Below are 25536 nucleotides of genomic sequence, written 5' to 3'. Positions count from 1 at the left end.
TGCCCTGGATAATTGTTAGGTTTCCAAAGTGCAGGTCTCTCCCTCTCCCTGTCCCTCTCTCTCTCACTCTCTCTCTGTCATATCTCCATATTCCGGTGCTGAACAAATATTGTGATTCGGGGCAAGACTTTTGTCTTTTATATTTGATTATTTCGCATGGTAATAGCTTTAGAATAACGAAGCTAAAAGGTAGTCCTTGAACTTAGCAAAAGGAATGGTGTAACCTTTGCAAAGAAATTGCTTAAATGTCTATAAATATTTGCTACATTTTGGTATCTTATTTTGTATGTAAATCTAATAAAGAATACTACAATTGGATGGCACCTCAATTTGTTGGAGATTTTTCGAGTGCATTTCAATTGAAATATAATAGAAAAAGCTTTTGCGAAGGGATTCCAGGCAGTAGCGCAAAGCGCCGCACTTCCAAGGTATTCCAGACAGAGACGCTAAACGCCCCACAGCCAAGCGACAGAGGGGCATTGCCGCATGACGCGTGAGGCGTTTGATCGTATTTTTGTTATATTTAACGTGAGAGTAGGCTTTCTGCATAGTTTTATGAGAGGAAATACTTCTCTGTAGTTGTTTCCTAGATATCATTTATAGAAAACATTCGTGTATTACTTTTGGAGAGGTTTCGAGACCTAGAAGATAAGTGTTTTCTTTACTTCATTCCGAGTATGTTTTTTCTAGAAATAATGAAGCTTCCTCTTTAGTAAAAGATCTGCAGTGCCACATCTACCTATTTCTTTGAGGCTGTTATCTACCTACGAGTACTACGATGTACGTTTATAGAGTAAATTATAAAGTAGAAAATAGTACATAAAATACTTTAAATGATTCTAAATTGCATCAATCATTAAAATCCTCAACTGGTGTCCTAATACTCCATTACTTGATTAATTACTCGATTATTCTGTTACTAAAAAGTAGTAAAAATGTTTTTCAAACAACACTTTAAAACCAATCTTCATCCTTCTGCCAGTTCGGAAGGAGTCCTCTGAGTCTCAGGTGCTTCACTCGCAACCTCAGCTGCTGGACCTTACAATACTTCTCCATTCGGTTAATGTACTTTGCCACTTTGGTAGTGTACGGTTACAGGGCCATAAACAAAGCTGCAGGATTATCCAGCACCCCAAGTGGGCCTTGGCTCTTGGCTCAGCTGCTACCTAAACCAAATGACACGTGTTAAGCATTGCCTCTGACCTGCGGATGATGATACTCCTCCGAATCGCACTGTCTGCCTGTAGCCTCCTCTATCCTGTGGCCCTGTGCCTTTGCCCATAAACGTTGCTATCGAAATAATATTTCGAAACGATATTGGGCAAGCGATAAGCATAATTGCAGCAATAAAAGTTTTCAACTTTTATACGACATGCTGCTGCTGGTGCTCGCTACTGCTGCTGCATGAAAAAAAAACTCGTCCGTGCAGGGCGTATCAGGCGGAAAGGCATGTCAGACAAGCGCACGCTTACGCGCAATTGGCAGGGCTAGGAGCTGAACGTTGCATGCACGGAAGAGGGGCACGCATACAGGAGTACATGCCCCCAACCGCCATGCACCATGTTCCCCCACACAAAGACTCCAAAGCGCATTCAAACGAACGCATAACAATGCAAACTTTATGCGTTGTTTGCGGGGCAGACGCAAAGCGGAACACACAAGAAGGAAAGAATAGTTTTGTGGTAGAGAATGAATGGATACCCTGGAAAGTACATGCTTTCTATGAAAGATCATACGATTTGTATTACAAATTAAACTGCTAAGTAGTAGTGGACTTTGCTTTGGATTATCTTCAGAATCAGAAATGAAATACTTCATACAAAAGATCAGTCCTTCGAACATTCCCTGCTTTGGGAACTATTTGGTTGATATATGGAACCAAATTCAGTTATTTTAGGCTGAGTTTATATATACCAATAGATGTTTTATGTATGATTGGTTTAGTTGCAGGAATAGAAAATGTTTTTCCACCCAAAATTAGCTTTTCGGACGATGGTATCTGTAAGAACAATACGATTTAGTGATTTACGATATAGGCAATTGATGTAGAAGGATGTATAAGTAAATTAAGGAGAGACTGATTCGATTCTTTCCGCACAAATACTTATTTTTGGCCTGACAACGATGGAAGCTACTTCTATGATTATGTAGCTCGATCTTTAATGGTTAGAGCTATACCATTTTTTTAGAAAAAGAACAGTACTTTGGCATAGAAAGAGTTAGAATACTGACTAACTGAAAACCCAGGCAAATTCCAATCAGGAACAAATGAGTATATTCCTTATAGTTTCCAAAATGTGGTCTCTCCTTCATCTAATGTCCAAGATCTGCTAAAAATCATTGTATTAATTTCTAGGGCATGGAAAAGTGCGACTGGCAGCTGCCTTCCAAGGGTATGAAAAAAGTGTGGAAAAGGCAGCGACTGGCAGCTGCCTATCGACCGAAGGAAGAAGGGAGGTTCATCCCCTCCCCTCCCCTTCCTGGCACACTGCCACGTCACATACATCAGAGAACATCAGAGACGAGACTTTACCCGCAGCTGCGTATGCAACGATTTCCAGAGCATTGCATTTACCTTTGATTCTATCTAGCTACTTGTTATTCCGCTTTCTTCCTTTTTTACTTTCTTTTTATGCCCTTTTCTTCCTTTACTTTCGCCCCCCGTTTCCAGCCCTTTTTTCGAACCATTTCTGGTCGGGTATTGAGGATTTTCCGCTGCTCAACAATTGTTATTGAAATTGTTTTGGCCATTTTTTGGCCAGCCATAAAATTTTGTTTGCCAAGCGGATGGATACTTACTTGTGCCACCAAAAGAGAAATCGCCTAAGGGTGGAGAGGAAAGCGCAAAGAAAAGAGAGGGGAAAAGAGAGAGAACATATTCGAAAAGGGTTTAGTACCGTTCCGCACAAAGAAAATAAAAATTGCATCTAAGGAAAGTCTAGAAATCTAGAAATTCAAAATAAAATTGCTTGAAAATCCTTTTTTTTTTGTGTGGCAGCAGCAGCATAAAGAGACAAAGACAAAGACAGTCGGCAGTTAGTTAAATGATAGTTTTTAAAGGAATAATCTCTCTGATTGTTCGATACTCACTTGTCTCACCGGTGGTACAGGTCGCTGGGGCCGAGGGCGGACCCCGTCCAATATTGTTCACGGCTATCACATAGAACTCGTACTCCGTGTAGGGACTCAGAGCACGCACCACATAGTACATTGTGATGATGCCACTGATCTCGCTGAAGGCCTGATTGGCATTCTTCGGCTTGTATTGGATCACATAGTATTGCAGGTCCTCGGGACCCTTGTACGACCACTCCAGACGCACCGAAGTGGCGGTCACCTCAGAGATCTGCACATCGGTGGGGGCTGTAGGAAGGGCTGTAGATACACGAAACATTAGATACATTTCTCTTCAAAAGATACTCCTACTTACATTGCACTTTAACCACCGAAACGGAATCGATATTCCCCAAAGTGGAGGCCGCAATGCAAGTGTAGTTGGCGCTCTCTTGAATGTTGATCAACTGCAGGACATTCCTACCAATTGGCATCTCGTTCTCCGGTGTTAGATCAAGGGCACCTAAAGGATGTATAGGATATTAGATCATCATTTCTATATAGAATTGTATGGCACTTGCCCTTCATCCACTTGACATGCGGCATTGGGGATCCTACAGCAATGCAGGATAGATTCAGATTTGCTCCCAGCATCACCTCACTGATGGCCTCTGGCGGGCGCGAAAAGGTGGGTGGCACACGACGTACTTTCACATACAAATTGGTGGCCTTCGAGTGCTCGGTACCCACGGAATTCTCGGCCACACATTCGTATTTGCCTTGGTCCTCTTCGCGACTATTTTCGATTTGCAAGAAACCTGAAACAAAAAGATGAACAGAGATTCGTTAGATGGGTTATAGAAGGGTTTTTGGAGATTATTATATTGTCTGTCCTTATAAAAGTTACCTGTTCTCAAAGAACACATATCCTAAGCCTCAACCAATTGGTATCCCAAAAGAAGATCTATATTAAAGCCTTTATTAACCCTTTCCTCTACCTGTTCCGAAGAGTATTTCCTACCTAAATCACCTTTAAAAGTCCTCGTTCTTCCATCACAGAACTCACTCTCTACCGATCACTCTGACAGTAAACATCATGTTTATTCCATTCCTATTACTGGCCCTCGCCAGCTGCGTGATGAGCAGCACCTACATAGACATCAACCATCACATGGAGACGCCGCCCATCTATGACACTCGTCCTCTGAGCGAACAAATGGAGATGATTGATCTTTTGGATTTGGGCGATCGTCCTCGACGTCAGGCACAACCGAATCTCCACAATTCTGCCTCCAAATTTCTGCTGGAAGTCTACAACGAAATCAACGAGGGACAAGAACCCGAAGAGGTGCTCCATCAGCGGCACAAGCGATCCCTGGATGATGACATACTGATATCCAATGAGGATCGCCAGGAGATTGCCAGCTGCAACAGCATTCTAACATTTTCGAGTCGTGTGAAGCCAGAGGATCATTCAAATGACTTGGACCTCCATATAACCTTCAATACGAATGATGTGCCAGCGGATCTGACACTCGTTCAGGCCATGCTAAGGGTCTACAAGCAGGAGAGTCTAGTGGACAGGAGAGACAACATGACGGTGTCTGTTTACAGAAGACTCGACAATCGACCGGATTACTCCTACCAGATTCTGGGTTCCGTGAACACCACAACCAGCCATAGAGGATGGTTGGAGTTCAATTTGACTCCCACTCTGCGAACCTGGCTTTTCGGAAGAAGCCTCCAGCAGCGTCACGAGCTCCGCTTCTCCATTGGCGATTCTCATCTGAGCACCTTTGCTGCCGGCTTGGTGCCCCCTGCGGCCAGTCGCTCCAGCCAGGAGCCCTTCATCGTGGGATACTTCAATGGACCCGAACTCCTTGTCAAAATACAGAAACTCCGCTTCAAGCGGGATCTGCAGAAGCGCAGGGCCAACAGCCCGCCCCAACGTCCCCCGCCACCGCCCATGGACCTGTACAAGCCACCACAATCCTGCGAGCGTCTGAATTTCACTGTGGACTTCAAGGAGCTTCAGATGCACAACTGGGTGATTGCCCCAAAGAAATTCGAGGCATACTTCTGCGGCGGTGGCTGCAATTTCCCGCTGGGCACCAAAATGAATGCCACCAATCATGCCATCGTCCAGACCCTGATGCATCTGAAGCAGCCGCATCTGCCCAAGCCCTGCTGTGTGCCCACTGTCCTGGGATCGATTACCATACTGAGATATCTCAGTGAGGACATAATTGATCTGACCAAATACCAGAAATCCGTGGCCAAAGAGTGTGGTTGTCACTAGGATTGCGGTGGCACTTTTATTTAATATAATTTTAAGCTATGTTTTAATGTAAATAAATCTATAAATTGGTTTAAGATATCTTTGCAATTTTCTATCAAATCAGTTCGTTTATGGTGGAGAATTTCTTGTACATTTTTGGAGTAGTTCCTTTACAAATTTTTGCACTTCATGGAACGTTTTCATTAGCCACAGTTCTAGACATCGATTTCTTATTTACATTTCCGCTATACATTTTTCCTCTATACCTTTTATGTGTGCATGTTACGACCTTTGGGGTCGTACGAAGCATCGGTTTAAGGGTTTGTTGGGGGTAGTCATAAGATCTTAGATTTATCAATAAATTTGAAAGTCAAATGATGTTTGTTTATCTCCACACATCACTTTAATAGTCGAGGGCCCCGCACATTATCCTCATTGCCTCATAAAAACTCTGCCCGATTCACCTTGCTTTTCCATTTCCAGATCCCATTCCGGGGAGTTCCTCCGCTGTGCGGCGGCGAAGCAACACATGGAAAATTAACACTTTTTATATGATTTTAAAGACCGTATAAATTTTACGACACTCTTCCACACACACACAAAAAGAGCACTGCAATCTCTTCGAAAAGTAAGACACCAGAGGGGCAGGAAGGCGGCAGGCAGGCACACGCATCTATTAAATATTGGGGATATTCGCTTTTCCGCTTTTCCGGGGTATTACGCTAATGTGAATGACACACACATGTCAGGGGAGCGGAGGAGCAGCGGCCTTGTGTGTGGCTTAGGCAGCAGAAGAGTAAGCGCCCGGCCGGGCGGCGGCAGGGGAAGCTCATAAACTTCCTTCACTTTGGCATTATATTTATATGACTAATAAACAATGATATACGACAGGGGGAGAGCCCCGCACATGAAATTTACGCAAATACAATCAACAATCCACTCGCCATTCGCCACTCTCTCCAGCAGTTAATCTATTCAGAAGCTTTTAAATCAACATTTACGCATACAATTTTTCGTGGCACACAATTTGTTTAATAGCCCGCTGGCCATTTGGTACTGATTTTTTTTTCCGTGAGTGGGTATATCAAAAGGCATAAAATTATGGCATTTGATTGCGCTTTCTAATTAGTCTTTGATTATTATTTCAAAAGGGTAATGCCTGAGGAAATAATAAAAGAAGGGGAACCAAAAGAGAAGGGTATTTCAGCGACCAAATGTTTAGATACGGTTGCAGATCCATTGCCATGGGATATAGCCATCCAAAAGAAATTACAGTGTAAATTGCAGTATTTTGTGAATATCTACAAAACCTATAACAATGTTTCCTCCAGCACCTGTCTGATAGTCGATTGTTCCCTCTCTTCCAATGGAGCTTTGCAGAAGAGAACACCATGATATTTCTTTCCAATTTCTCTGCCAAAGATATCTTTAAAATCATGGAACCACACTTCATAGAGTATCAAAATGATTTGTTTGACTTGACTTTCAGCTAATGCCATCATTTATTTAACAAAATCTATACCATACGCGTATTTTCTGCCACAAAAATTTGAGGTGAGAATTTTGAATGAAACTAGAGTGAATTTTCCGCATTTTCCACACACACTCAGTCCCTCTCTCTCACTCTCTCTCTCTCTCTCTCTGTCTGTGTGTTCAAAATTAATCTTGTTGAGTTCGATATTCAATTTTCCCTCTCATACGATTAATCAGGAACCTCAATTTAATATTCACATGCAAATATTTATGCGATATATGCGAATATGTGGGTGTTTGTGTGTGTGTGTGTGTGCATAGGTAAGCGCAAATTTAAAATCTGCATGAAATATGACAATTAATTTGTGGAAAAATATGTAGACTTTTTTTTTCATACATATGCAATATTATCGTTTAATTATTTATTGCTGACATTTTGTACGTTACATGTAGGCCAGGAAAATTGATCTGGATTAAATGAAGTGAAGAGCTTAAATTACAGAATTTTTTTTTGGTTTTACCTTAATCGTGGATAGTTTTCAATAATTGATGAAAGAGTATTGAAGGGATATGCCTTAGAATGAAGGGAAATAAATAGTTGTATGTGTAAAGCCTCGAATGTCCCATCCCTTAGCCCCAAAATTATTATAAAAATTCCAATCTATTTATAATATTATTGACTCTCGTTCATGCGTGAATTGTCTCTTATTTGGCATGCCGGTCTGTTTAAATTAAAGCAATTCCAAACATCATTCACGAGTAATAAAATAAATAAAATATTCACGAAATGTGTCACCCTTCTACGCGAATAATATTATATTATTGGAATGGGGAGTAGCAGCTAATACATATGTATAAAAGTGTCAAGTAAATAGCTCTGTAAAATGTTGCTGCATCGAGCAAAAAAATGTGGATTTACGTATATAAATAAGCCATGACAATAACCAGATACAACAATAGACCCTGGCTACAGTTGAGTGAATCATTTTAATGACTCGTGTTCTTGCGGCGCCAATAAAACAGATAGAAACCAGGGGCTGCTGCCCCAAGAGGAGATGCCTAAAGGAGTAAGAGTTTTCCTGTGGAAACATAAGAATTTATTCACTTGAAAACTATTTTATTGGCTTCTGTTGGATTTTAGTTGGGAATATGAATTTTCATAATTAATTAATTAAAAAATATACGAAAACTTATACAAATTTCTATAGCTTCTGTAGCTGAAAACGAACTATTTTATGTGTGGCATCCCTGTCTTGAGGATCAGCTAAAAGTCGGACAAATGTGTTACTTAATTTATTAAAATATTTAAGTACTTTCATTCTGCTCAAATCGAAACCCCTATAGAAAATCAAAGCCCTACGTCCATGTCTATCCATTTATCAAAAGAGAAAATAGTCAACCTGTATGCTAAATGTTGCAAAATCGCTTTGCCGCACACCTAGAGCCATATTTTTTTACGAGTATGTATATTTTTATTTACCTTTGCTTTCCCTTTTCATGGTAAAAAGTAAAAGAGCATGCAAGAAAAACAAGAGAAGGGCTTGATGACAATAATACCCTTTGCAGATCGATCGTTTCTATGGGATCTCTGAATGGAAAACAAGTTCACAGAGTCTGAGTATCTCGGCTTTAGCTCTCTCCCAGTGTGGCTTAGCAGCCAAGGGAGAGAATGAACTCAGAGACAGTGGCACCATCTTTCTCTCTCCCCCACGCATCGCTGCCGTTGAATAATATGGAATTCCCTTTTCTGCTTTGCAAACATCTCTTCCCTAATCATAATACCCCCTGGCAGGGTAAACAACACAACAACGAAACTACTACGAAAATGATGTATGCTGTAGGTAGATTGCTGCGGGGTTTTTTTTAGTGCATGGCCATTTGGCTGGCTGGCAGTCTGGATGGATGTCGTGTTTTGTTGCGTGGTGTAACAGCAAGAGATGGGGGGGAGGATGAGGGGGGGATTTACACTTTTATTTCATGCTTTCTGTGTTGCACAGTGGCCCACCTCCGACATGCATCAAAGTTGATTGTTGTGAAATTTATTGCAGACTATTCGTGGCTATACGACTGAACATTTATTACGCTTGTTGCACTTCCTGTTCCGCCATGTCAGGCCATCCTCATCCTTTTTTTTTTGTTTAGGAATCGCTGAACCATTCAAAAAACTATTAAATGTTGCAGATATTTTTAGCTTGCGCTGAAACCTTTTGTCATTAAAAAATATGAATGAAATGACTAGGAAAAGCAGTCAAAAAAGATAGCCAAAGAGTAGCAGAAGGAAAAAGTTGATTAAAATTTATGAAGGTAAGTTTCATTAAAACTCTTGGGCTGCCTTCTGGCAGGAACATTAACATAAGCCACACACACACACACACACACCCACACAGACGCCGACAAGAGAGAGAGAGAGACAGAGGGGGGGTCCCTGTGAAGCACTTTGCGTGTGGCCTCACTGTAGCAATAAAAAATTAAGCATAGCATACATCTGAGGGCACGTCGCCGTCTGTCCTCCTCCTCCTCCACCATCCTGTAAGTGATTCTACGTGTGTGTGTGTGTCTGTCTCTGTCGGTGTGTGCGTGTCCTACTCTTATGAAAATTAAAAATTCTTTCAAGCATCACATAAAAAAAACATAGCAGCACCATCAGCAGCAGCAGCATAAACAAATGGACAACAGGTGAACGACAGGTGCACATTTTTATTTTGGGAAACGGTTGAGAACAGCAGAGAAATGTGGCATTGAAATGGGTATCGCTCCCTCTCTGGAGGGGACATCGTCATCATAATATTTTGTTTAAATATGGTATTTGAAACGTAAGCTCGCGGTGAGACAACATAATATACAGTTTAAACATCACAGAGGAGCCATTAGTACTGATGCATCTCTAGGATGCATCTCTAAAAAGGGACTAAGAGATTTCCAAAGCATGTTGAAACAGATCAAAACAAGACCCTGGATGTGTCTGCTATAAAGATCTCTTCAGTGCTCCATATCTTTTATGACTTTAAGGACTGGTACTGCAAATTTTTGATAGTCTTGAATATAATGCATTTGTCCTCCATTTGTCATCCAAATCGGATATTAATTACAACCAGAAAAATGAAAACTAGTCGCCATGTAGTGTGGATTATCTTTAAAACGGTATTTCCATCCTGTTTAACTCATTGTAGGACTGATTAATAATCTAATTAGAGATTTCCAAATAGCACCGGTTTTTTTTTGTTGTTGTGTCAATTGTAGTCCCTTGGAAAATATCCACCCGTTCAGGGCACAAACAAAAGCAAGCTCCCACAAAGCCCTTTCCACTGGCACTTTTTTTGATCCCCCAACAGCTTTTGTGGTGGCGTTAGCTGTGGCAAGACAATGGCAGCAGGGCTTTCGGTGTGTGTGTATGTGTGTGGCATGCCACACAACTGCACTTCCGCTAGCGCAGTCATTTTCATATTTTGCAACTTCCGCTCGAGCACACAGAGGGCAAGGGGGAAAGAAAGCGAGAGAAAGGCTTGCCCCTGCGTCGTGGCCTCAAACTCCGCCGCTTCGGAGAGCTTCCAGAGGTTCGGTTCAGAGTTTCAACTGCTTGGCTGCACGCCCAAATGGGATTATTAATTTAATTACGCTTTAATTTAAGTAGTCGTCGTCGTTGTCGTTGTCGTTGTTACAAAGTGACATTTATGGCCAACCAGCCCCTTCTCCGGCCCCCCACATAAAAGTGGGCAAAGTTTTCAATTTTGGTAATGCAAGTGACGACGACTTATCGTCAACCGAAAAGAAACTTCAGCTGACCCCCAAACGAGGCGCTTCAGGGTCTCCACGCTCTCCTTTCCATTACCCTTTTTCCCAATTGGGTAAAAGTCTCGTTCTAGTCATGCACATTTTGGCAATTACTGTCTCATTTTCAACAAAAGTGACTGTCAACTCTTTCGGGGTTACAGAAGGACACCAGGACAGAAGAAGGAATGGTGCGGAGTGGAGTGGAGTGGAGGAGCTCATAATTTAAGCATTAAACTTTTGCTCAGTAAAATGCTTTCAAGTTGAAAGACTGTGCTGTGCCTTAACTACAGTTTTACGGCTCAAGTAAATAATTGCGTGCAGAGAGACCCCCCCCAGACCCTCTTCCCATGCGCCAGGTTTTCGGTTGGGGGACCTGGCTGCCTGGTCACGTCAAGTGGCAAGGCGATTGTAATGATGGAGCCCCAGCAATTAAAGAGTTGTGGAGCCAGAGCGCGCAGGTCGTCACAGCTGCTGCCCCTTTGAGGCAGTGCCAGGCGAGAGGAGTGGCAGTCCACAGTGAAGGAGGTAGCAGAGTGCCGCGAGACAGAGAGAGCTAAGAGAAAAGTGTTGCCACGTGTAAGTTTTCGAACAAAAGAAGGCATAAAAATGTCATATAAAAGAAATAAGACCATGTTGCAAGCTCAGCTTCTTTCGCCTACCTCCGACCTCCGCACTCAGCCTTTCTCTATCCCTCATCCTTCATCCTTCAAGCTGGTCTTCATCGCAGCTTTCCTGTGTGTGTGCGTTAACCCGCTGAGTATATGGCCTCTATTTCTTCGGGGGTTTATGCCCTATGAGCCAATCCAACTCAATATTCAGCTAGTTAAAACTTTAGTATCCACTTGAGGAAAGTTGTGTTTAATTTAAAGAGTGGCCTGGCCTTTTATTGGGGCACGCGGACACTTGGCTGTTGGCTTTTGGGAGTTCAGAGGCTCTCTTAATGGACTGCGCTGGCAGAGCGTTTAAGGGCACATTAATTGTCAGAGATTTTAGACAACCATTAGTGGAAAGATAGTGTACAAAGTGGTGTACAGGCAGTGAAGGCAATGAACAAAAGACTGCAGGAATTTCTGTAAGAAAAAGCATACTTTTGGGCCTTCTTTTGCATGTTTCCAATGAATAATACAAATTGAAAACCAAAGCACACATACGATTCTTTTAAGCTGCAGGAAGTACCGTCATGTACAACATGGTTCCCCTGATCCACACACACCATCAATGCCTTCAATTGCTGTCCCGAACGACAGGACTTGCCGGCTGACACTTTTCCTTAGGCTGGAATACGATTTCCTTTGCCCATTAAGACAATTGGCTCTGGCGAAACCAATTTCTGATAAGCCTCTTTTGCTTAAAAGCCAAATTATGATATTTTCTACCCCTTTTGTTGTTTTTTTTTTTTTGCATTTTTCCAATAAGGGCACCAAACCCCAGAGAAAGTAATTTCCCCAGACGCGGAACCTTTCTGCACAGCAAAAAGAAAGTAAGAAAAAAATAACCGGCAAAGGTTTTTTTCTTCTTTTTATTCCCTCCTTTATGCCTTTTTATTGAACAAAGCCCCTAAGGGACTATTTGGCGAAATAAAAATAAAGGTATAATATACTCAATATTATTGTCGCTGCGGGTCCAAGTTCGGGGCCTACCCTTTGACTTTGAGACTAAATTAACTACCAACTGCCATGCGGCATGGGGGCATGCGGCAAATGGCAATGGCAATGGACATCCAGCAAGTAATTTTAAATAAATTATTTAGAAATGTATTTGTGCATTCAAGTGCGACCGTTGTCATTTGCCTTCTACCAAAGGCGGCTCTCTGCAGAGTGGCGGAAAATTGGAAGCCCTAAGCAGAAAATCTTAATAGGAAATATGGAAAAAAATACTCTTCAATGTGGCAGGAGTCGATGGGGTTGTTACGGGGGAAATGCCTCTGGTTTGTATGTTTCAACTTGTATTTAAATTATGGACAACAGAAACGTTTTTTCAAGGCACATGTGCTTCCTTCTGAATGCTATATTCATTTCCAGGAATTGAATACACCCTCCTCAAATTTGAATAACTTTTGGTATTTTTTTTAATCTTCAAGGATGGACAAAAGATTTTCCCAGGTATGCTTCCAGAAGTTGAACAATTCTTCGAAAAAAAACGGGGCCACCAAAAGGTAGAATATTTTGGAAAAACACGCAGAAGAATTCTTTTGAATTATAATTATTTTGGGAATCTTTAAAACCATTGAAAAAATATTCAATATCAAGCCCTGAACTATTTAAAGGGCATCTCGCATTGTACTTTTTCTAAAAAAGGCTTCTAAATTAATAAAGCAAATACATCCTGAAGCTCCCTCCGCGAATTCGAATATTAATTTTCCTTTGATAAAAAACTTTCCTACAATTTTTCTTAAATATTTCAAGTCCTAATTCCGAATACCCCCTCTACAAAAGACGAGGGTATAATAATCACATTATTATATATCCTGCGATTGGAACTACGACAAAGGACACACCCGTAGCCCCACACAAAAAGGACGGGGGGGCGAAAGGACCATAAGGATTGGTGGTGCTCCAGGGCTGGGTCGGCTCTGGAGACGGTTTTTATTAAAATAATAAAGTTCTAATTTAATTATGACGCGAACAAAATGAAGTACGAGTCGTCCTGGTGAGAGTTACTTTTCATTTGATAACTCACGTACCCCGCACACCAGTCCTGGACCACCTCGGAATATCCCTGCAGGCTCTAATTAGCAGGCGGCGGCCGTATAACCGAAAAATCAACGCGAAAATGGAAAGGAGGGACTGCTCCTCAGGGCAGGAGTACAATAAAGGACCATAAAGTGCTAATTGAATAAAACGGCACATGACTTGCATAACTTATTATGAGAGAGAGTGAGTGAGAGAGAGATACTCGTATTTTCTCGCCACTTGGTACGTCATTGGCAATGCAGGGAAGGCCCAAACGGATCTCTAGGAATAGAACAGGACTCAACCCAACGCAGAGACCGTCCTCGCCCTGGGCATAATATTTATTTTCATAAATTTAAAGCATAGCGAAGAATGTTCCTCCTTCGAAGCAAAGAGTCAAGAAAAAAGGCAAGACGTTTAGAGACAGGCGCCCCAAAAAGGATATTGCGCTGGCGGAAATATATTTTACGTTTCGTTTAACGCGCCAAAGATGGCGCCAGTCGCTGCACCAGGAGGGTATCCTTTCGGGGGAACGGACAAAAGTTACCCACCGGCCCACGTAAAACTAATTTAACCCGCAACTCCTCCCCCGCCCCCGCACTTTTTTGGCCACTTTGGTTCGTGTTGCGCCAAATTAGTCGACCTCCACATCCGAGGGAGTGAGAGAGAGAGAGAGCGAGAGCGAGAGAGAACAAAGAAAAAAGAGAAAGAATCCAACAAATATGCAGGGAGTATACAGATACATATACATATACATATATATAGAAACTGTACGGACAAATGATTTTACCTTGGGGAAATGCATGTAACAGTTTTTAATTTGCATTGCCTGAGGCCATCCACAAAAGGCGATGCGATGCGATGGATAGTTGGCTCTCGGTTTGGGCTTTGACTTCGGGGCTTGGGGTTTGGCTTTTAGGGGGTTTGGGGCACTGCCTTTTGTTTAATTTGTGTTTTGGGGGAATGGGGGAACTCTTCATAGAAGGGTAGTTTGGAAAGCCAGGATATGGTGTAGAGGTTTTTGTAGAGGAGATATGATGGGAAATAATAATGAAATGGGGAGTTTAATTGTGAGGAAAGGGAGGGTTACAAGATGACCGGAAAGTCCAGCAATGAGCGTAGAGAGTACTAGAGTTTTCAGAAGTGTTGGGAATCGGTGAAATCTTACATCAATAAAATGGTCTATGAAACGAGTAGGGAACTCTGGAAGAAACATTGGGATATCGGTTAATTCTTTCATCAAAACATAAATTGATTTAAAAAGTATTCCAGAATCTGCCATGGATTTAAACAAAGTGAAGATCAGAAAGTCCACAGTCCGCCAAAGAATAGAGGGAATCGGACCATTCTTTGATCTTAAGGTAGTTTTTAGGAGTTCAGAATGGAATCAAATATGGGAATCGAAGGAGTCTTAAGTCTATTAAAAGTGAACTCTAGTCTACTGAACAAGTTTTGGAAGAATATACCAAGATTCTATAGCTAAAAACATAAAGAACTGATTTCTGGTTGATTAATTTTCGACAACTTAATCATCGTCCCTTAAACTATGATTTACACATAGTTTTTCCATAAATCTACCATCTTTTTAAAGACTTCCTTCAAGGTTAAAGAAACCTAAACCTAGTTTTTCTTAAGCTCTTACTCTCGCTTGACCTTTCTGCTTATCTTTCGACTCGAATCCGACCTTTTTTGTGCTGAGACCTAAGCTGCCTCTCAAGTTAAACATCTGCCATAAAAAATGACTTTATCCCGCTAATCTTAGGGCATTTGAAAGTCAGTCGAGTGCTTTCATGGGGCCTTGTCCATGGGGCTGTCCAAGGAGGGCCATAGGCTGTAGAGCTCCAGCAGTCAATTGTTTGGCGGGGGCCTGTCATTAAGCGTAAGCGACCATTTCATTAGCATTGCGGCTCCATAACCCAGAGCGAGGCCTGGATCCCCCATCCACATCCACATCCACAGCATCCAGCATTCAAAATCCAACCTCCAATGTTTTTTGTTATGCGGGAGTATACCGCTATGATGCTGCTGCCGCAGCTTCTGTTGCTGCTGTTGCTGTTGGTGTTGGTGTGTTTTCTTGTCATGCTCAACACGTTCCAATTGTTAAAGCCCGCACTCCCTCTAGGGTAGGGCAGGGCCTTGCCAGGGCTTGCTCTGGCGGTGGTCATGTCGTCAAAACATTTGTCCGATCATCCCGTCCCATCAATGGCTGGCGCGCGTCCTGGCAATTGAAATGATGTCCTGCCGCCACCCCCCACCCCCTGTACGTACACACCTTTTGTACTATCTCCCTGGCCTGGGTGGAACACCTTTTGTATCCTCTCTGGCTGCTCCCCACTCCCCACTCCCCACTTTTGGGGTTGTCAACGTGGCCACCATTATTGATGTCGTTTTAAAAGGCACACTTTAATGCATATTAATGTCAATATTAATGTCAATATTTGAGCTTCTAATGACCAGAAAGCCCCTGGTGCTGGTCTGCGTTCTGCCGCTGCTGCTGCTGCTTTTGGCAGCTTTTTTGTTTGTTAGTTTGTTTGATGTGTCCAACGAGGGATCAGCGTGTGCTCTAATGATGCTCTGACCTGTGACCTGACATTGAGCATATAATTATAATATTGCAGGGACGCTTGATTAAAGGACACTCGTAGGACATTTTGTTGACATTTCGAAAGTTTCCTCCGCTCCGCTAGAAACTTTCGTGGACCCCTGGAACCCTGAAACCCAGAAACCCGTTTGTGTCGGGGGCTTCTGCTCCTCTGCTCTGCTCAAAAGTCAAACGTTAACTAAGCGCCCAAAAAACTTGTGACACAAAATGCGTCGAAGCGTAAGTAAACTCCTAAGAAATTCAAATGAGCGTAAGAAGGCAGCAAAGAGGGAAAACAGCAGCAACAGCAGCGGCAGCGGCAGGAGGAAGAAACGAGGAAAGAAAAGCAGATGGAGGAAGCCGCTCAAAAAGGTAGACTAGAATTTTAATAAATGAAGTCGCTTCACCTTTCAAGAACTTCCAGAACTCGAGGTAGCACAAGGTAGCAGTCAAATGGATGGATGGCCACCCGGCCGAATGGCCGGTTGGGTGGACAAGGCGTGGGCACATGTTGAATAGATGAAAGATATGGCGAAAAGAGTTCTTAAAGGTGGGAGCCATATCCTTGGCAACATTACTGTACTTGTGCCACAAATTAAAGGTAAGGAAAGGTTAAGTGGTCCTCTGAGGGGTGACAAAAGCCGCCAGATAATCTCTTAAGGTGGCTGGTATTTTGTGACCCGCATTTGAATTGAGTTTCGAGAGGTAATTCTTTGAAGGCAGGGGGTGTCCTTACTCACTGGGAGAATGTATGATATCTATGGGGTTTTTCTTGGTGCAAGCCTACATTTAAGTTTAGGAAAATAGCTGTGTTTTAGAGCTCATTCTATAAGGAAGAAACTTTGAAGGAAGAAAGGTTTTAAAGGTTCTACATTCGTACGATTTCTGTGGATCAAATTAAAAGAATGCTCTCTAAATGTGGGCCTATATTTAATCAGTCTGAAAAATAACTATAGTATACTATAACTATAAGGCTAATGGCTAATGGGCTGGGGACTTGCCCCCTAGCTTAAGGAATCTATGAGAAGGATAGAATCCGAAATACTTATTATACTTATACTTTCTGACAGCCCAGGAAAGAGAGCTATGATGTCCAAGCAGATCCTTAAAAAATAAACAGTCACAGGTCTTAAATTCTCACGATTTCAGTGATTAAATTTCAGAAAGAAACATTGAAAGAGAGCTACAATTGCCAGGTTTCTTTCTACATTCCGCAAAAACGGCACTCATTCAAAGGATCCACCTCTCCTGCCATATTCCCAATCCAAGCTGAAGCTGAAGCTGTAGCTTAATTTGATTCAATTTCCTTTTTGTATAAAAAAAAAGATGTATCCCTCCACAAAGGACAACAATGCTTGCAATTGTTCCATTGTTGGCGCGTAAGTCTATAAAATATATAGTAAAACTCTCTCTGTGGTGGAGGAAAAAGAGTAGCTGTAGCAGTTGCAGTAGCAGGACTTACCATCTTTGAGGGAATACCGTGGATTGCTCATATCAACCTTTGTCTGATTCTTAATCCAGTAAATGTTTGGCGTTGGATTGCCGATGGCTTTGCATGTCATGAGCACCGTGTGACCCACTTCAATGACGCGTGTGCCCGGTCCTTGGGTTATAACCGGAAAGCCTGCGGGTGTTTTATCGCCTGCAAAAAAACAGAAACCGAGAGAGTCACAGAAAGGGTTAAAAATTATTATGTTGCGAAAAAAATATACATACAAGTGGTGTACATATGTGTTAAGGATAGTAAAAGCGGGGACTAGGGGTCCCTGGATCTAGGAGTTTTTGGACAAACAATATGGTGTCCGCCCCTTTCTTCCTCGCTCTCTGTGCCACACAAAGTATTGTTTTACATGACTCTTTTATATACGGAAGTTGCCGTTTTCGTGTTTGTGTGTGTGTGTGGGTCGTTCTCTTTGTTGGTGCTTTCTACGCCATTTTGTAAGTCAAACAATGGCTTCCACACACACACACACGCATACAAACGCTTATGCATATCCATGTGTGTGAGGTCAGCATTTAACCCCCCCGCTTCTCCATCGCTGTGACATTTTCTTTTGTTGCAGCTTAAAAGGAATTTCAGTTTTGTTGGGTCTCTCTTTCTCTTTCTCTTTCTATCTTCTCTTTTCTTGTTTTTCCTTTTTTTTGTTTGTGAAAAGCTTAAAGAAAATTCTCGCGGTGGACTGCCAAAAGTAGCTGCGGATTCTGGCTACGACTGCTCCGAACTCCGGCTGCCAGTGTCATCCGCTCACTCGCTCGCTCGCTCTCAACTGCATCTTTCAAATGAACAAAGCTCATTTACATTTTCCAATTAAATCCGGCGGAGCAGCGGCCATGGCAATTGGCGAAAAAGGAAGAGCCCGCCGCCCCACCAAGCCCCAAGGGGGGCTACGTTGAGGATGTGGACGTGGACGTGAATGTGGATCTGGAACTGGGATGCGGATGAGAAACTCTGGCGGATGCGAATGGGTTCCCCTGTTCCACTGCAAGTGTCTCCGGCAGCAGCTGCCATGGCAAAACCATCTGCCCAGCTGTTGTTGCCGGTTATGTGGTGCCACTCTTTTCTAGAGATAGGGTTATATGAGTATTTTTAAAGGGTTTGGCTAAGCAGAGAGGAGCGAGACTATATGTGGGATGGTTAGATATAGTTTCTAATCTCTTTAGAGCACGTCTTTGCTGTTCCCACTACTCCAGGCTGCGCGACCGAGCATCGGGCCCGAGAGTGCAAAGACAAAGTTCACGTGAGGGTTCGCTGATAGATGGTTTTCTGGCTTCTATTTGGTTTAGAAGTCCCCATCGTTTCTTGGCAAGAGTATCTACACTTCATGGCCACTTTAGTTGATTTTTCCAACTCCCTCTCTCCTTTTTTTTTTGGGCATTTACTAAAACATTTACCAGCAACAAAATCCACAGTAAACGGCCAGAAGTTAGCTGCAGTTGCAGGCGGCCTTTATCCTTTGCTGCTCTGCTCTGCTCTATTCTGTCTCTCTGTTAACTATTCCACGGTGTGTACCGCCCCCCGGTATACCCTGTAGGGTAACGCCTGCTCCTGCTGCTGCCTTTGTGCCTCCATCTGCCTCTCTCACTTGGTTATTTGTGCTGCTGATTCCTGCCTCTGTGTTTGTGTGTTTTTCAGCGTGAAATTAAAATTTTAACACAGAGACAAAAAATGCGGTGGCTTTCCTGTACATATACAAAGTTCATCTGACTGTGTGTGTGCTACATATACATATACATGTGCATAAAATGCAAAACTACAAAAACAAAGCCGAGAGAGGAAAAAAGGGCAACTATTGGGATACAGAAGGTTTAGATACCCTTACAAGAAATTGTATTGTATGAAAATGTTGCGAGAAACAGAGTTTCAGTTGAGCTGTTTGAACACCTGGCTTTTGAAACAATTAATGCCAGAGATTCGCGCTTTTGAGTGCATATATTTTGGTTGAAATATGTGAGAATAAAGGCTAATGCTCCATATTGGAAACGTTTTATATTTAATCCGGGATTTCCAGCTTTATTTTTGTACAAAAGCATGTTTTCCAATAGAGAAAAGTATAGGTTTTTCCTACTAAAACATGTTTTCCGATGGATTACAACAATCCGATATTCATAACATATCCTCATGGGATCAAAAGCGGAATATATCTATCCTTTTATGCTTGACTTAATAACCGCAATACCCTCTCAAAGAGAGTATACCGAAAAGAATAAACAGCAACACCATTGATGTTGACATTTGACGTTGAAATCATCATCATCATCCACACGTCGGGGCCCGCTTTCCTGCAGCAGCGGCATTCATTTGGCCTGGCCCTCTCTGCCTCTCCGTCTCTCTCTTTCTCTGGTGCAACGTATTGTCTGTTGCCATTTTCAGTCATTTTTACCCTTAACCCTTTATCACTCCACCACTCAGCAGCCTCATCCGCCTCTTGCAAATGCCACTCCTTTTCGTTGTTTCGCTGCTTTATTTATTATTGCAGTGTCACATCATCCCAGCCCCACATCTCGCCACACAAAATGCATAACGAAACCAAGGGATTTCGAGCGGAAAAAAAAACATACAGCCACGCGAGTAAAACAACCAAAGGAAAAATAATGAAAAACTGTGCCAAAATTAACAAAAAATAAAACGGGGCTACATTTTTATTAAACAATGTAGAAAAGTGCATTCTATTTGGCTAACAAATGTGCAGCTCACACACACACACACACACGCACACAGATGACAAAAAGAGAGTCAGCGAGGCATATCGGAGCGATGAAAAAAAAGAGGATTTTCAAAGGATAATACGAGTACAAGTACGAGTTTCGGGGATTGTTGGCAGGTTTTTTATGTTGTCTGAAAATTACACTGCACTCCAAACAATGGGATAGGAGTGGGCATCGGCAAAACCCTTTGGTTTAGCTTCGAGATATTTAATAATCTCTTTTGGGTTTCAGCAAATGCTTTAATCCTTCCCTGGTTGTACTCTCCAGCGCCCAATAACACACTCAATAGATAGACTTTATGACAGGCGATAATGCATTTCATGGGTTAATAGGCGCTGCCAGGCGCTCATGCGGGCCTCAGCACAAAACACTTTGAAAGCCCTTCATTATGTGACCAACAATTTCATAGGCCCTGTCGACGAGCAGGAGTCGCCCCGGCAACATTTCACACTAAACACCAAAGTGTTGTTCGGAAAATGCAATGAAAAACCATGGGCCAACACTTCATTTACAGCATTAGAGAGAGGACGCTCCGCTCCGCTCTACTCCACTCCGTTCCGCATAGGAGAGACCCAAAAAATTCAACGCATGGATGGCGACCAATATGTGAAAAGGCGTCAGTGCGTATCCTGGCGCTGGGAGGACATGGCTGGTGGTTGGGTGTGGGTAGGGAGTGCTTTTATTATAAAGCCAAAAGCGGCAGGAGTCCTGCTGGCTGTCGTTGACTGTCGATTTCATGTGACAATTTCATGCATTTCAATTAAGCTGCCGTCTGGGTGCGAAATGTGTGAACAATGCAGAAGGCAAAAGGGACCCGAGGACAGCCAGGACACTGAGAGCCCAGACGGCAGGCACACCCTACCGTCCTGCCATCCTACCATCCACAACCTTGTTGCTGTTGAGTTCTCCGACAGTTCTTAATGAATTAGCTAATAAAAAGAGACCTGAACCCAGACCTGAAACACACCACAAAGGCCACTGAAAAAGTTCCTTTCATATAGAGAGACAGAGAGCGAGTGTAGTATGTCTTGTAACGATAAACATCATTAAATGGTACAAAGGGATCGGCACAAAAGGACTTTATTTGCATGTCGTCTGCTTTTTGTAGGTGCCACTGACCCCACCCACGGACCAGCTGAAAAGAAGCCAAGACTCACAGAGTGTCACGCAGGTGTTTACCTTATCGAGTGAGCGGGTGCTGCGTTACCTTTTCAAAAGACGCATTTTCACGCCCCCCAAACACATTTTTCCACTCTCGGAAAATCGCCAGTCAAAGAGATGGAAATATGTTGTTTGCTTAGTGCTTGGACACTGGGGACTGCGGACTACGGACTGGGGACTGGGGACTGCAGACTGGGACTGAATGTCATTCAGCGGAGGTGTTGGCTCGGCAAACATGCATCACCGAAAGCAACAGCAAAAAAAAACGAAACCCCAAAATGCTTAAAGCAAACCTCTAAACTTTTTGACTTTAAAGAAGAGACCCGTCAGAGAGCGGAGCAGAGCAGCGAGTCCCCTGCCTTCATAGAAAACATAAATTTACATATTTTAATTATTCATGCATTTTTAAGATTGATAAGAAATGTTGTGGCCACCAGGCAACAGAGGCAGCACAGAGGGCGAGTGGGTGCCCCGGAGGCAAGTCCAAAGACCGAACGTTTTTCCATTGCCGGCCAGTAGAGGAAAATCTCTTCAAATTCCAGCCACAACTTTCAAAGGACGAAAGTGGCGAAACTAAAGAGTTGAATATGATTAAATTGAATGTGTTTAAAGTTTGGTTTTAGTTTAGTTATGGTACGGCATTGGATACTCGAGCTTAAAGCAGGAGGAAGAGCGTATGATTAGGGAGAAAACAAAAGTTTTGACCGATTTTAGTGGATTTCTATAAATGTTGAAAAGATCACCAAATCAAGAGCGTTCTTCCGACATAAATCTTGTCTTAGAACTTCGCTGTCCCTCAGCTTCAATGTCCACCAAAAGGAAAGGAAAGGAAATTCAAGACAAGAGCCCAAATCTCGTGTCAAGCAATTTAGAGCAAATCAAACTTTGGTGTCAAGTTCCTCCGTGGATTATGTTCCGAGAAGGAAAACTTTTCGCTCTCACATTTCCGGCACACATTTTTTGTTTTGCTGTTTTGTTTTTGGAGTAGCCAGAAAGCAATTGAAAACAAATCAAAATACATGGAGCGGCAGCCCAGCCACAGTCAACAATTGACAATCTTCAAATATATTTATAGGCCTCGGTCTCGGTAGAAGTTCCATGGCCTAAACAAACAGTGGCTCTGGAGCTGGTGCTGGTCGTCCGGCTTTGCTCCTCCTTGGGAAAGTTTCAAAAACCAGTAGAAAATCCCAAACAAAACATGCTCGAAAATTGAGTGTTTATTGTGTTAAGTAGACATCCACACACACACACACACACACAGCAGAGAGAGGACCTGGCTGAGGAGTAGAGACTCTGAAATCCAGTCAAGCCCGAAAGAGAGAATGGAAGTGAAAAGACAGGGACAGGGCCAGGCCAGGAGGCACATCCCAGAGCCTGAACAGGCACCAGAAACCAGCCACAGCCTTAGTTCCCAGTTCCCAGCTCCATCCTCCATGCCCCAGGCCGAGTAAATAACCGTTTTTTAGTGGCAGGCCGGAAAAAAAGACAACCAACTCGGCTGAAGATGTTAGACAATGCCAACAATAAAGCCGCAAGTGCCGGCGGCAGCACAAAAAAAAAGGCACCAGAGCAGCCAGAGAGAGGGCGAGTGGAATAAAGATATAACAAAGTTTCCATCCCGCAAGATGTCGGCAAATTTGTGGCCAGTCAACACTTCCTGGTAGCAGGATCTCTCCCCGTTCCCATTTTCGTGCAGGATGTGTGCGGATTGTAGAGGAGTGGCCGGCACATCTATAAGTGACATTCAAGCAGCCCCATTGATCAGTGTAATGAAAGGGGCCAACGTTTTCCTAATTGCTGTCTCTTCTGGGAGGGTCTACTCATAAAGGGTGTCCCTCTCCTTCTCCGTCTACGTCTCAGACATAGAGCATCGACCACAAGGAATGTACTCAACCACTGCCACTGCCACTTTCCCTGCCACGTCCTCTGATGATGAGGATGGTGGATGACTTGGAGTACACTTGGTGCTACAGCAGCAATGATAGCAGTTAATAGATAATAGCATAGGTTGAAGCACTCTTCAACGGAGTTGACAGACAGGCAGACAGACAACAATACAAAGATGAGTTTCAGTCAGATAAGAACTTCATTTGAGTGGAATTGATACTCGGATACTATCGGCGCATTGAATGCCACTCCGGAAACGTAAGGTAGGAGGCCTTTAAATGATAATAATTCAGAGAAAACAAGTGTCATGCAACAGCGCACATCGGTTTCGGTTCTAGAATGAATTTAAAGCTATCCCAAGACATCCCAAGAAACGCTGACAGTTCCCAGACCGTGGTATGATCTTATATCAAATGCACTTTAGTTTCAAACATCAAATGTTTACTGATTACAGGATATAGGAGTAGTACACTCGTATATGGCGGGGCACAAAATATATTGCGAGAAAGAATGAAAGAAGGGCACAGGGAAAAACCATGCTCCAAACCATTTGCTGTTGCTGTTGCTGTTTCTGCCTGCCCCCTGGTTGGGTCCTTCAGCGATGTGTAAGGGAGCAAGCATGTCCTGACTGACGGACTTGGATGGCTTGTCTGTTTGTCTAACTGTCAGTGGTGCAGCAGCAGCAGCGGCAGCGGCAGCAGCCGTCTGATGTCTCTGATAGTTGCATGTGTATCCACTGACAGACGACATGCACAGCGTACATCTTATTAAGTTTGCATTACGATGTAGTACTCGTAGTCGTTCTCGTAGTCGAGGTGCTTGGGCCGGTCCTGCCTTGCAGATGGTGGACTCTGCATCTAAGATGCTCCATGGCCCATGCCCCACCAGAATGATGATGGTTGCGGGGAGTGAAGACAGAGTTTCAATTTCTCTGTCCACTGTCGAAGTCTATTTTAACATATACGTACGTCTGGAATGGGAGCATGGACGAGAACGAGAGACGGGACTGGGACTGGGACTGGGACTGGGACTCTCTCTTTCCTTTCTCTACAATTTAATTTAATTTTTCCTGTCGTAGACATTTGATAATGCTGCCAGCCGTTCGTTCCCCTGACCATTCTCCGTGTCACTCCACTCTCCTTTCCGGCTCAACGAAATAGCGCATAGAAAAGTTACTATTACTACCAAGAACGAGATGACGACTGGTGCTGCTGCCGCTCCTGTTCTCGGTTCTCAGTTCTCGGTTCTGTCTGTTCTCTCTGTTCCGTCAGTTATGGGCTGGCGCATTTTATAAATTTTTAAACTTATGGCTCATTTTTATGCATTTCCACAGAATGCGCAGTGGACTGACGGTCTGTCTGTCTGTCTGTCTGCACCCCATGCAACTGCGAAAGCGAAAAAAATATATGGAAAATGCCACCGAGAGCGAGCTGCCAGGAAGATAGAGGACCATCCCGCAGCACCAACGATAGAGGGCAAATGCCAGAGACAGAGAGATGCCTGGAAGGTATGCGGGGACAAGTCTCGCTCTTCTTCATCCCATGCTGCATTTGTCTATCGTCTATCGTCCATATCTATGTGCGATTCTAATGCGTTTTAATGCGATAATAAATCATTGGAAATCCATTTGTATTGTCAACACACAAGAGTTGACAGCCAAAACGAATACCAATCCGAATGCGAAACGCTTTTTGGCCTTGCATGCGTGTTGACCATTAAACGCCAACTGGTATGCAATAAAAAAGGCAAAGTCGTTATATTTAGACACATAAACACCTCCCAAGTCCACCCCAAGACATTCTCAGACAGTCTTATTAATGATTTCGACAGCTTAAGTCGCTGATATATGGGTGGGGCAATAAAATTGGGAGTACCGACCCCAGAAAGGGATGTTTCTATGGAGATCTTAAACGGTGAAGAACAGTTCAAAGGAGTTTTAGTAGGGATCGGCCCGTATGACAGAAAGAAACACGGACAGACCGAAGAGAGCTGCTGCATGTTGCGCGTATAGAACGTTTCTAAATAGGTGAGTCTTTCTCGGGAGGTGCGTATTCAAGAATCACATGGATTTTAATTTAAATTTAATTTCAAGTAAATCCCAAAGCTCTCTAAATTCTTCCACCATTCCTCTTTAATTAATGCCAAGACACCTATTTACCGTTTGACCCAATTTTTCCCCTCATAGACCACGCGTTAGTTTTCTCACTTTTTGTCTAAACATCAAAACAAAGAGCGAGAGAGACAGACAAACAAATACACATAAAACAGACGGCGAAATTAATAAATAAATTAATAAATTACAAATAATTTATCACGATACACACCCGCCGGAGGAGCAGGAGACGTATTAGCAGGCGGCTCTCCATTTTCCGCCCCCTCACCCACAGCCATGTGGTGGATGGCGGGTGGTGGTGGCGTGGCGTTGGCTCTGTCTAAATAAGTCTATTAGAGAA

General features: G+C 43.1%; 2 protein-coding genes across 13 annotated transcripts in view; one reads left to right on the top strand and one right to left on the bottom strand.

The window, feature by feature from the left end:
- Lar (tyrosine-protein phosphatase Lar) overlaps positions 1 to 25536 on the bottom strand; it is a 153646-nt gene that overhangs the window by 22809 nt on the left and 105301 nt on the right. For 8 of the 12 annotated variants that reach the window (XM_015181500.2, XM_015181505.2, XM_015181509.2 and 5 more), the window contains 5 exons: positions 17292 to 17471; positions 3636 to 3872; positions 3431 to 3577; positions 3100 to 3375; positions 2800 to 2823 (listed from right to left, as the gene is read on the bottom strand). In XM_015181500.2, the coding sequence (XP_015036986.1) occupies positions 2800 to 2823; positions 3100 to 3375; positions 3431 to 3577; positions 3636 to 3872; positions 17292 to 17471 (864 nt within the window). Of the gene's footprint in view, positions 1 to 2799; positions 2824 to 3090; positions 3376 to 3430; positions 3578 to 3635; positions 3873 to 17291; positions 17472 to 25536 lie in introns of all 12 variants that reach the window. The other 4 variants (XM_015181507.2, XM_015181504.2, XM_015181501.2 and 1 more) reach the window with 1 other exon arrangement.
- Positions 4105 to 5440, top strand: scw (screw). Its single transcript, XM_001355811.4, has one exon. It carries the CDS (start codon positions 4151 to 4153, stop codon positions 5351 to 5353), a length of 1203 nt encoding a protein of 400 aa, XP_001355847.4. The 5' UTR covers positions 4105 to 4150; the 3' UTR covers positions 5354 to 5440.

The sequence above is a fragment of the Drosophila pseudoobscura genome, chromosome 4, assembly GCF_009870125.1.
Source record: "Drosophila pseudoobscura strain MV-25-SWS-2005 chromosome 4, UCI_Dpse_MV25, whole genome shotgun sequence".
Taxonomy (NCBI): domain Eukaryota; kingdom Metazoa; phylum Arthropoda; class Insecta; order Diptera; family Drosophilidae; genus Drosophila; species Drosophila pseudoobscura.
This window is presented reverse-complemented; position numbering and strand designations above follow the sequence as displayed.

Coding starts and splice junctions, on each gene's coding strand:
- scw (XM_001355811.4), top strand. CDS start 4,151: ATGTTTATTCCATTCCTATTACTGGCCCTCGCCAGCTGCGTGATGAGC.